General features: G+C 45.3%; 1 protein-coding gene and 1 pseudogene across 1 annotated transcript; both read left to right on the top strand.

Moving 5' to 3' along the window:
• The first annotated feature begins 6,810 nt into the window (after positions 1–6,810).
• Ndufc1 (NADH:ubiquinone oxidoreductase subunit C1) lies at positions 6,811–10,391 on the top strand. Its single transcript, XM_021158847.2, has 4 exons — positions 6,811–6,918; positions 7,539–7,642; positions 8,384–8,460; positions 10,202–10,391. Exons 1-3 carry the CDS (start codon positions 6,852–6,854, stop codon positions 8,441–8,443), a joined length of 231 nt encoding a protein of 76 aa, XP_021014506.1. The 5' UTR covers positions 6,811–6,851; the 3' UTR covers positions 8,444–8,460; positions 10,202–10,391.
• Positions 9,257–12,617, top strand: LOC110291811 (annotated as a pseudogene).

The following is a 12,617-nucleotide window of genomic DNA, read 5'->3' as shown; positions in this document are numbered from 1 at the left end:
GGAGGGCTTTCCCACCCGGGTCACACCTCCCAACGCGCAGGCGCGGTGACCCGCTCTTCCCCACCCTCGATGCACCGGAGCCTGCCGGGAACGCGGAGGCTCGGCCGGCCTGCGGAGCCGCCGGTTTCAGAGTTGGCTCTGCCGGTCCTGCCAGTGCCGAGTGCCTGGGAGGGCCGCCAATGACGCTTCCGCCGCCGCCGCCTCCTCTCTGGAAACAGCCTTTCTGCCCCTTCTCGCTAGACCGGCCTGCCTTTCTCTCGGTGGGGTAGACTCACCCAGATGGTGTCATCATAGCTTGAGTATCAAGTGCCAAAATGGAGATGTTTTAAGAAGAGGTATAATGGTTCAGGGCCCAAGTGCCTGTATTGTGTACAGAAGCGAGCGAAGGGTAAGATGAGAGAACCTTCGCTTCTGTGGGAATTTGTGAACCGATCCGAAAAAGAGGGCTTAATCGTCTTGAAAAGCCTCTAAGAGTTTGACCTATGAAATGGGCCCCGGCTGGCTAGGGTATCAGCGATTTTTGTTACTATTGCTAGAGATAGTCAGGAAAGGTGTTGGCCAGATCTGAAGTGACATACTTATACTGCCAAAGGAGCCTCTGAAGGTTGAGGTATATTTATTCCATTGCTGGAGTCATATAATGCGAGGTCGAGAAACTGGCTGAGTGAGTCACCTTAATGTGGTGGAATTGAAAGTCGAGACTCCTGGAGTTGGCTTCTAATTCATGCTTAGGATAGTATCTGTTGAACTGCCTGTTAACAGAAATCCTCAATCCTTAGAGGCCAGACTCCACTGAGCAAGGTCAGGCCTGAGAGAGAAGAGGATCCAGACGTTCCATTACAGTTAACAATAAAACTTTAAAAAATGGCAAGCCATTGAGTCGCAAGAGCCATTTTACCCTTGATTATCTCGTGCGGGCCTTCTAGTAATCTGTGCATCCTGAATCATAAAGATGTGCAGCAGTTTGGCTCCTTTAAGTCTGTTTTTGTTTGTTTTGTTTTGAGACAGGATTTCCCAGTGTTTCCCTGGCTATCCTGGAATTCTCTCTCTTAAAAACCAAAAGGGGACCGAGCTTATAGCAGGCAAATCCTGGGGTATCTTTGAACACTAATCTCTCTAAAGATTTAGGAAAATTAAGTTGGTGAGATGGTTCAGTGGATTAAGGCACTTACTTTGCAAGCCTGACAGCCTGAATTTGACCCCTGAACTCACATGAAGATGGAAAAAGAGAAAAGGCTCCCAAGAGTTGTTCTCTAACCTCCATGTTGGCACACATAAGTAACAAGTGAATTCTGGGGCTGGAGAGGGAGTCCATAGAGGAAATGCCCTGTTGCTCTGGCAGAGAACCTAGGCTGGGTCCCAGCACCTCTGAAGAGGCCAGGTCAGGTGTTTGCTGTTGAAGAGCTAACCTGGTGCTTTATGAATGCCAGCCAGATAAGCACTTTGTTTTTGTTTTTGTTTTTTCGAGACAGGGTTCTCTGTGTAGCCCCAGCTGTCCTGGAAACTCACTCTGTAGACCAGGCTGGCCTCGAACTCAGAAATCCGCCTGCCTCTGCCTCTCAAGTGCTGGGATTAAAGGCATGCGCCGCCACTGCCTGGCCAGATAAGCACTTCTACCATTAAGCTAGCTACACCCACAGCTCTAAATGCAACTTTTGTTTTTTCAAATTGTACAAATAATTTTTTAAATCGTAAGGTTTTATTGGCATGTTAATTATACATAATAATGGTATTCATTATTTGTATATATGTACATGATATATTTCAATCATAGACACACACATACATACCCTTACCATCTTGTCTCCCTTGACTACTTTTAATCCCCTTCCCACCAAATAGTAATTTGGTTGGTTTGTTGGTTGGTGTCCCTAAGTAGCCCAGGCTTACCTTGAACCCATATCCTCCTTTGCTTTCCATATGCCGAGAATATAGATATAGTTACCTCTCCAAGTCTAGGCAGCAGAGGTTGGGTGGACCTGTTTTGTTATAGAGATGCTTTTATTTGTGTGTGTTTGTGTGCATGTGTACTGGTGCCCACAGAGATCAGAGTACCAGATCCCTTGGAGCTGGAATTACAAGTGGTTGCAAGCCACCCAGCATGGTGCTAGGAAAGGAACCTAGGCCTTCTGGAACAGCAGTAGGTACTCCTAACTGCCAGCCATCTCTCTCAGCCCAGACAGGGGTTCTAAGGTTCAGTGAACACGGGTCTAATTACAACAGATCTGATTCATTCCTGAGTTACAATGCACCTGTAAATAATAGTCTGACCACACAGTCCGTGACATGATAGCCTGAACTCAATAATAAAACACCTACAGTGATCACTACAATACAACAGATAGAAATTGCATGTGAGCTATGCTTGGAGTGCTCTTTGTGCTTCCAGGAAGTAACAGCCAAGGCCGTATGGCCCTGCACTGCACTGCTGCTGACCTTGCATCCTTCTCTATCACTGTGGCTGAAGGGCTTCCTCCCACTGGGTGTGGTGGCGCACATGTGTAATCCCAGAGCTGGGGAGGCCAGGGCAGAAGGACTTGAAGGATGAATTAGCAAAGCATGCAGGAAGATTGCCTGGAGTGGGAGAGCAGGGGCCAGTCTGAACATGCCATTTATAGAAAAGCATCAGAAAAGCTTCTGACTTCTTGTTTGTTTAATAAAAATTTGCATAAACAAGCCATTCTTCAGGTCCTGAGTTTGATCTATGGACTTTATGTATCTACTGTTTTCTTCTCATCCCAACTCTTGCTCTCCCTCCCCAACCCCCACCCCACCCCACCTTGAACACATCAGTTAAGTAACATGTTTCTTCATGGAAAAATCCAGGGCTGAAACTTGTTTTCTAGCTGCTACCTCAAATCCCCTCTTACCTAGGTCACAAATAGGGTTTTTAGCATTTAAATTCAGGACATGGTTTAAATGAATGTTACGAAAGACATCTACCAAACTATATAATAGCTATTAGCTTCTTGTTGGATTCTCTTTCAAGATGGGAGTTTCGTCCACAGCTGCCTCCCCACAACTGTAGGGGCCCATTGAGCTCTAACATGCTGAGAATGGTATCTTCATACTTCATTGCTTCCCCCAAATATACACTAGTAAAAGGACACAGGGATCAAAGCTCTGAGTACCAACTGGACTTTCCCAGCATGGATCCTGAAGTTAGTGATGGGCTTACTGGTTCTGTGTACTCTGACAAGCTGCGGCTTCTGTTTCAACTTGTTGAAGACTAGCAAAAGCTGTGTCAGGACAAGCTCTGGCGAGATGGTGAAGAAAGCATATCCAACTGCCAGGTTGCTGAGTGGACAAGAAGCCGCCAGTGAGCTGAGAGCCAACAACTGATTCAGCGCATTAGTAGGCTGGTTTGCTTACTTGTGCATTAGTCCAGTAGGCTCAAACTAGGTTACAAACCAAAGTAACTCATGCTTCAGTAACATGTTTAGCCATCATTTGAGTTTTAAGATAAACCACAAAGCACAATAGAATTATTTTGCCTTCTATCAATAATTTTTATTTTCCCCTGCTTTTCTTTTTAAATGCATTTATTTATTTAGTGTGAGTATATGTATATTGTGTGTACGTGTATGCTTGTCAAAGCACCCATGTGGAAATCAGGAGAAAACTAGGAGAAGTCTGATCTCTCCTTCCACTGTGTAGCAACTGAACTGAAGTCACCAGGCTTGGCAGTAAGTGCCTTTACTCTGAGTTATCTTTTTGGTCATACCTTTTTTTCTTTTATAAAATAGGGTTTTACACTAACCTAGGCTGACCTGGACTCACTGTGAAGCCCAAACTACCTTCAAAATTGAGGCACTCCTGCCTCAGCTACCCAAGAGCTGGGATTAGATATGAGTTATCTCATTCAGCTAAAGACTTTTCATTTTAATGAAAAGATTTTAGGAGCTGGAGAGATGGCTCAGCGGTTAAGAGCACTGACTGCTTTTCCAGATGTTTTGAGTTCAATTCCCAGCATCCACATGGTGGCTCACAACCATCTATCATGTGATCTGATGTCCTCTGATGGAGTGCTGGTGTACATGCAGATAGGCCACTAGTACATAAAATAAATCTTAAAAAAAAAAAAAAAAAAAAAAAAAAAAAAAAAAAAAAAAGAACTTAATGCTAAAAGTACATAGAAAACTGCTAACACTTATTTTGCTACGAAAATGGACCTAAACAGCTTTAGGTTTTAGCAAATCACTTTTCTGGGAAAGATTGTATCATCTGTAGGCTAGAGAGATGGCTCAACTGTTAAGAACCCATATCTCCCTAACAGAGACTTGAGCTTGGTTCCCAGCACCCACCTAGTTGTCACACAGCCAGCTATAAGTCCAGCTCCAGAGAAATGGTAGCCACTTCTGGTCCTCAATGGGAGCTTCATTATTAGACCCTTACCACCACCACATGCACACAAGACTAGAAATCTTTAAAAAGTAAAAAGAACCTATACTTTTTTAAAATGGTCTTTGGACACCAGGTAATATTAAGAATCCAGGGAAACAGAATCTTGATCGATTGCACAACAGAAAAGCCAGCTAAGCTGGGCAGTGGTGGTGCACACCTTTAGTCCCAGCTCTTGGGAGGCAGAGGCAGGTAGATTTCTGAGTTCAAGGCTGGCCTGGTCTACAGAGTGAGTTCCAGGACAGCCAGGGATACACAGAGAAACCCTGTGTGGAAAAAACAACAACAACAAAACCAACCCAAACAAACATCTAATTGGGGGTAGAGAGACGGCTCAGCAGCTAAGAGCACTGACTGTTCTTCCAGAGGTTCTGAGAGTTCAATTCCCAGCAACCACATGGTGACTCAAAACCATCTCTAATGGGATCCAATGCCCTCTTTTGATGTGTCTGAACAGAGGGACAGTGTACTCACATACATAAAATAAATAAATCTTAAAAACCAATAGCCAGGCGTGGTGGCGCACACCTTTAATCCCAGCACTTGGGAGCACGTGGACTGGAGAGATGGCTCAGCAGTTAAGAGTGTGTCTTGCTCTTGCAGTGGACCTGGGTTTTCCTACCACCCAGATCACACCAGACAACTCACAGGGGGATCCAGGACCCTCTTCTGCCCTCCATGGACATGTGTGGGCACTGATGCACTTGACAAGCAGGAGCAAACACAGACATAAAAATAAATAAAAATGTTTAAACCAGCTGATCAACCAGGGTGAGCAACACTGCTGACCTTCCAGGCACCTGCACACATGCACATAGCACGATGTAAGCCTACGCATAAAAACCAGCTTTTTAGAAAAATATGTATTTATTTATATGAGTACCCTGTAGCTATCTTCAGACACACACCAGAAGAGGGCATCAGATCCCATTACAGATGGTTGTGAGCCACCATGTGGTTGCTGGGAATTGAACTCAGGACCTCTGGAAGAGTGCAGTCAGAGCACCACTGAGCCATCTCTCCAGCCCAACAGTTTTGTTTTTTAAAGAATAGTGACTTGAGGCTGGAAAGATAGCTCAGTGGTTAGAAGCACCAGCTGCTCTTCCAGAAGACCCAGGTTCCACTCCCAGCAGCCATATGTCAGCTCACAACTGCCTGGAAGGCCTGTTCCAGGGAATCTGACACTCTCATGCAGAGATACGTGCAGTCAAAACAACAATGTACTTAAAATAAAAATAAATCATTTAAAAAGAAAACAGTGTCTTGAATAGGCAAACAGGGTATTTAGTACTTTTAGATAACACCTAAACTTCCCAACTATACTACAAGGATAAGTTTTATGTTATCGATAGACAACTATAGTAGAGATTAAGTAACAACTAAAGAATATATTGTTGAAATGTAGTATACCCAAATGATAGAGACATGACAGTCTGAATCTTGTTCTATATAGGCTCCTGGCATTATAGCCAATCCCATTGTTAGGTGAGCTAACGGGATCCAGATCTAGAGTTCTGAGGACCACACACTGGACGGCTCTGCCATCTGAGCCAGTCAGACCACTTTCATCTAGCATCTATAAAATTTTTAAAAAGATTTACTTATTTGTTTTATGGAAGTACACTGTCACTGTCTTCAAATACACCAGAAGAGGTCATGGGATCCCATTACAGAGGGTTGTGAGCCACCATGTGGTTGCTGGAAATTGAACTCAGGACCTCTGGAAGAGCAGTCGGTGCTATTAACTGCTGAGCCATCTCTCCAGCCTCATCTATAAGAATTTTATCAGGGCCTGGTGACAAAGCTCTATAATCTCAGCTCCTCAGGAGGCAGGATGATCAAGTTCATGGGCACCTTAGTGAGACCCTTTCTCAAAAAGTAAAAAAAAAAAAATTATGTGGGGCTATGTAGCTCAGTGGTAAGGCACTTGACTGCGATGTAGGATTCCACCCCGGTGAATAACAGAACCTACCTCATAGGACTGAGAGGAATCAATGTGATCTTGAGTATAAGTGGATTTTAGGAACTGTTAAGAGCCTTTGCAAATACAAAGTTCCCTTAGTCAACAAGTTTATCTTTGAGCACATCTCTTAGTAGATGCTTATAATCACAGCACGTCCTATAGTCACTGTAATGACTCGTGTAAAGCACACGAGTTTTTGGCTGACAAACGAACTCTGTAGTAAACCTGACCAGCACCCTGAAGATGGACAAACAGTTTTTCCAGCCCCAACCCTCTTCGCACCCTTTGTTTTATGCACAGCCCCCTAAGTCCGGGTTCTTGGGAACCTTGTACTGAAGGTAGGACTCTGGCCCACCTGCGAGTCCCATTTCTGCTGCCAGGGGGCGCTGCGCTCTGCGCCACCAACCGGAGATGCGCGCGCAGGGAGAAGGCGGTGCCAGCTCGGCCAAAGGAGCAACCCGAGAAGAGGCGGAGCCTGCGAGACAAGATGGCGCCGTCCGTAGTGCTGCGCTCGTTTTCGCGGCTGCTGGCCCCGGCCCGGCTGCCGAGCTGCTGTGAGTGTCTTTTCAGAGCCCATTCGGCCCTCAGCCTACCCACATCCACCCTGGAATCTCCGGAGGAGGAGGAGGTCGCGGTCCAGGCGGACCCGCAGTGACCTTCACCGGCCGCGAGCCGGGTTCTCCACTCATCATTAGCCGTCAGCTTTCCTCCAGGCTAAGCCCTGACCTCAGCGAATGGATTTTGAGTCTTTTTGACCCAGGCTTTTCAATGTCTGGGAGACAACAAACAGGGAGACCCTTCCGGGGCTGCCTCCCAACCTCCTACTCCAGAGCCTATGAGGGCCGGCGAGGCTTTAACCCAAGCTTTGAAGGCGCCCTGAGTCCCAAGGACGACCTTGTGTCTCTGCTGGTGTCCCCGAACAAATTGCTTAGGTTCTTTGAACTATGTTTCCTTGACTCTTTAAATTGGGTACGAGCAGATAGAGGACAAATGACAACAAAGCCGTGGTGGAGCTCGCCTGGAATCCCAGCCCCGCGGAAGTGGAGACAGGCAATCAGGAATTCAGGGCCAGCCCGCACCACAAGAACCTCTATCTCAAAAATTACGTACGCTAGTATGTGTTAGATTTTCCTCGCTGACATCAATAAAACACATATTCTCTCTCCTTTTTCAGCTTCAACACGGTCGAAGTTCTATGTCCGGGAGCCAGTCAATGCCAAACCTAACTGGTTGGCAGTTGGGCTGTCCGTGGGCGCCTCGGTTTTCATGTGGATTTATGTGAGTACACTACTCACCGAGCCCCCAGGAGCTGAAGTTACAGACATTTACGAGCTGCTTGTTGTTGGTCCCGGGGAACCAAACTTGGGTCCTTTGCAAGCAGTACATGCTCTTAACTGCCAAGCCATCTCTGCGGCTCCAAGTTCATCTACATTCTTGAAATTTTTCCTAATGGAAGGCTTAATTGCCGCCGAGATCATTAGGGATTGAAATTAGGTCTTTGATTCCTAAGAATATTATTGCATTAGTCATTGTTCCAGTTACACAGTCTGTCAGACTGTGGTTCTAAGAAAGTAGCTGCTCTCTGACTTCTAATTAACATACACAGAGGTGAGGGATGGGGTTGGTCATTTAATCACAGTGTGAGGCTTCTAAGGCTGGAAGGACAGCATACTGTATTTAGACATTGCATACACACACACACACACACACACACACGAACACACACACAGGTACACAAAAAGTATAGCATATACTTTATCAGCCAGCCTGCAACACACTCAACAGCTAGAGTGTCACTTCTTATAATTCCATATGCTTTCCACTGTATCATTCTCAAATTTAATGTCAGGCTGTGGCCAACAAATTATTCCACTAATAATTTTTGAGTTTGAATTTCTTACCTTTTTAGTTGTTTTAACCCACCCAATTTCTCTTATGAAACATAAGGATCTCTACTTGGTTTCTTGGTCTTTAAGCTGCTGAAAGCTCCCATTTCTAATTTTAACCATTAACTTGTAGCTCATCCGAACACACAATGAAGATGTTTTGGAGTATAAGAGAAGAAATGGATTGGAATAAACTTTGGAAATAATACAGTAAGTGTATTTATAAAGGACATAGATTATGAAAGTTTATCTATGTGTTTGTTTGTGAATGAGGCAGGGTCCCACTCCAAGAACACATGCCTTTTTTTAGTTCTAGCACTAGAGGGCTAGAGGGAGACAGATCTCTCTGAGGCCATCCTGGTCTAAGTAGTGAGTTCTAGGACAGCCAGGGCTAAATAAAGAGACCCTGTCTCAAAAGAGAGACTGAGTCTCACTGCATAGCCTTGAACTCATTATATAGACTAGGATCCACCTGCCTCTGTCTCCTACGTGCTGAGATTTAAGGAGTGTGCCTGCAGGGTGACACCAGTACTGAATGGGGCCATGCAAACCTGTAATGCCAGTACTGCAGAAACTGTGGCAAGGAGCTGCTGAATCTGAGGCTGGCCTGGTCTGCACATCAAGACCCAGTCCCAAACAAAGCCAGAAGGAAAATCAACAGTAACCAAACCACATTAAGTCACATCTTCTTCTCTGGTACCTTAGGCGTTGTTTCATAGCACTTGGGACAAGCTGGCATAATTTGCGTGTGCTTCCTAATGTCTGTTTGCTGTTCGTAGACTTGAACATGAACTTTCTACTGTATTAATGTTCATGTTCTCAAACTGTACTGAATGCCCAGCCATCTTAGGAGTTTAATGTTTGTAGAACAAATGAATGTATAAAGGCAGCGGATTCAGGATTTTTTTTTCTGCCTGGCCATGTTATGATTGTTACTGCAGCTAGCATCCACTGAGGAGTTCAGGTAAAACTTAATATGAATGAGATAACATATTTTCCATGGCCTATGACGTAAGAGAGAAGGTTTGTGAGTATGCTTGTGCACTCGTGTGTCACACAAAGCATATATATATATATATATATCACTTAAAGTATATGCTTTATTTCAGAAAAGGATTTGAAAGGAGTTCTTGATAAAGTGAAATCCCTCATTAAAATTAATCTTACCTTCTAGACTGAGGAGTTAGCTCAGTGGTTAAAACAACTGCCACATAAGCCTGAGGACCAGAGCTCAGATGCTCAGGAGGCATGGCATCCACTTGGAATCCAAAACTCTGGAAGTGAACAGAAGGTTCCCAGGATGAGATGGCCAATCATATTAGCCACTGGGGGCTCTGGGGCCAATCAAGAAACCCTGCCTCAATGAATAAGGGGAAAAGCCATTGATAGACATCCCCAGCATCCACCTGGAGCCTTCCTGTTGCTGTGCACACATGCAGACATGCACATGCACCACACACAAAATATGTCAGTTTCCATGGGTTACATTGACAAAAATAACTTGTATCTGCTAGATAATAAACATAGTAATCACAAAACACATTTTCTATATTGAAGAACTCTGAAATTTAACACTTTAGAATTAATTGTCCAAGTCTTCTGCTTCTTTTTTTAATACCACTTTGCCCATTTCAGTATTTATGCTATGAATTTAAAGTTAAGTACTGATTTTTTGGTTTTTCGAGACAGGGTTTCTCTGTGTAGTCCTGGCTGCCCTGGAACTCACTCTGTAGACCAGGCTGGTCTCGAACTCAGAAATCCACCTGCCTCTGCCTCCCAAGCGCTAAGATTAAAGGTGTGTGCCGCCAAGCCCGGCTCTAATATTGTTTAATAGATATATTTTCTAGATATTTTTTTTCCTGATGCTTTAAGATGAATTATTCAGAGATGTCAGTTTTAAGATTATCTGATCAGTCCCTTGGTTGATTGTTGTTTTTCCCTCTTCTTGTAGGTCAGCTTCATGTCATGATCACAGTTCTTCCTCTGGATTCACCCTCAGTGATGGATATGAGAAAAAAGTTACATGCGAATATGAGTTAGTCAAGTCAACATGTTTTGCATGGTTAAATTAAAGAAATAAAAATACTCGGGGGCTGGTGAGATGGCTCAGTGGGTAAGAGCACCCGACTGCTCTTCTGTAGGTCCGGAGTTCAAATCCCAGCAACCACATGGTGGCTCACAATCATCTGTAACGAGATCTGACACCCTCTTCTGGAGTGTCTGAGGACAGCTACAGTGTATTTACATATAATAAATAAATAAATCTAAAAGAAAAAAAAAATACTCGCGCTCCTCATATGTAGAGACGGAATCACTGGTCACTGCTGATGGACTCTTTACCTTTTTTTGTTTTGTTTTTGAGACAGGATTTCTCTGTATAGCCCTGGATGTCCTGGAACTCACTCTGTAGACCAGGCTGGCCTCAAACTCAGAAATCCACCTGCCTCTGCCTCCCAAGTATTAGGATTAAAGGTGTGTGCTGCCACGCCCAGCTACCTTTAGATTTTTGAGGGCTAGGACCCAGGAAAAAGGAGACAGGGATGACCCTGAAGCAGTGGGATACAGATGGACATAGGAATTATAGGAGCTAAAGCCAACCAGCCATGTGAGATTTTGGGTAAGTGGCCACTGGCCACTTCCCCGATTGGGCCTGGGGTAGCAGGGGAAGGTTTAAGAGTGCCCAGCCTTTGAGGTAGCCAAGCCATTTTAAAATTAACTGGTGTGTGTGTGTGTGTGTTCTCAAATCCAAACAGCTCCTGGGTGAGTACACACGTATGACCTGCCAGGAGCCAAAGCAGTGTAGCTAAACTGGCCTGGCTCTACAGAACTCTAGGGAGGAGTGTGTGCCCCTTTACCTTGGTGGGTTAGCTCTCTCTAGGGGCCTGACTTATTCTACAGTTCCTCAGGCTCTGGAGACCTCCCTGGGAGATTGATTAGTCACTCTAGCTACCTATTCTTTTTGTTTTGTTTTTGGAGATGGTTTTTCTGTGTAGCTCTGGCTGTCCTGGAACTCACTTTGTAGACCAAGCTGGCCTCGAACTCAGAAATCCGCCTGCCTCTGCCTCCCGAGTGCTGGGCTCAAAGGCGTGCACCACCATGCCCGGCTTTCTAGCTACCTATTCTTACTTCAGACCAGATGACAAGGTGTTCTTAGATCGACTACATGCAGCTGTGGATGGCTGACCACTGGTTCCAGCATCCAGGTTCTCATTTCTGGGAAACAGAAACTTGGGCCTAAGTCTCCCAAACTGCCAGTTTGCAGCCTGTCATAGAGTCAGCCTGGCTCTGGCTAACTTTGTCCTCTCAACTCCAACAAAGTATGTGTACCCTAGTATAGGCATATATGTTAGACTCCATGACAAAGGGAGTTAAAATTGCAGGTGGAGCTAGGGTTGCCAGTAGTCCATCCTTGAGGTAAAATTACCCTGGTGTATTCAGTTGAGCCCAGTGTCATGACAAGGGTCTTTCTAAGTGGATGTATGAAGTCTAAGCACTGGAGTGTTTGCTATTCTGTTTAAGTTTTGTACAAGTGACCGATCTAGGGCCTTACACGTGTCGCACAAGCACCCTGTCTTCACCATTTCCAGCTTTGAAGGAAGAAGATCAAGAGCCAAGAAATATCAAGGAACAACGTGAATGTTCCTGGTGAATGTAAGATGCACCCATAAAACTTCCAAGGTAATCAATGTGTAGTGTTTCAGGTTGCTTCATTTGTTAGAGAACCTATAAGAAACTGGTGGGATCACATAGAAATTGAGGCCAAAAAGTCAGTTAACTCGCCCTACTGGCTGCTCTGAAAAGCCATCTTTGCACTGTTCCCAGGTCATGCAGCCACCTTCGCTGCCCACCGACTCCTCCAATGCGGACTCCAGCAGCTTTCTCGACAGAGTCCTCGAACTCGACTAATTTCTTACTCGCAGCATCAGACCACCAGCGTGCCCCGTCAAGTCAGACGCGGCAGTGGACACCAGCTCCGAGACCACCACCGAGGACTTGAATGAGGAGGACGTTGTAGAGGAGGCAGAGAATGGTACCTGCCAATGGGAACGCTCTAAATGAGGAAAATGGGGAGCAGGAGGCAGACAATGAGGTAGATGAAGAAGAGGAGGAAGGGGAGGAGGAGGAGGAGGAAAAAGGTGACGGAGAGGAAGAGGATGGGATGAAGATGAGGAAGCTGAGGCTCCGACGGGCAAGCATGTAGCTGAGTCTGATGAGGATGAGGATGTCGACACCAAGAAGCAGAAGACTAACGAGGATGACTAGACAGCAAAAGGAAAAGCTAACCTTATACACAGTGACCAGTTCACGTGGTCACCTTAGAGCAGAGAAGCACAGCGGGCAGTGGCACCCACAGATGACATGTGCTC

This window comes from Mus caroli, chromosome 3, assembly GCF_900094665.2.
Source record: "Mus caroli chromosome 3, CAROLI_EIJ_v1.1, whole genome shotgun sequence".
In the NCBI taxonomy this organism is placed as follows: Eukaryota; Metazoa; Chordata; class Mammalia; order Rodentia; family Muridae; genus Mus; species Mus caroli.
Note: the sequence above shows the minus strand (reverse complement) of the source record. Positions and strands in the feature narration are given on the sequence as shown.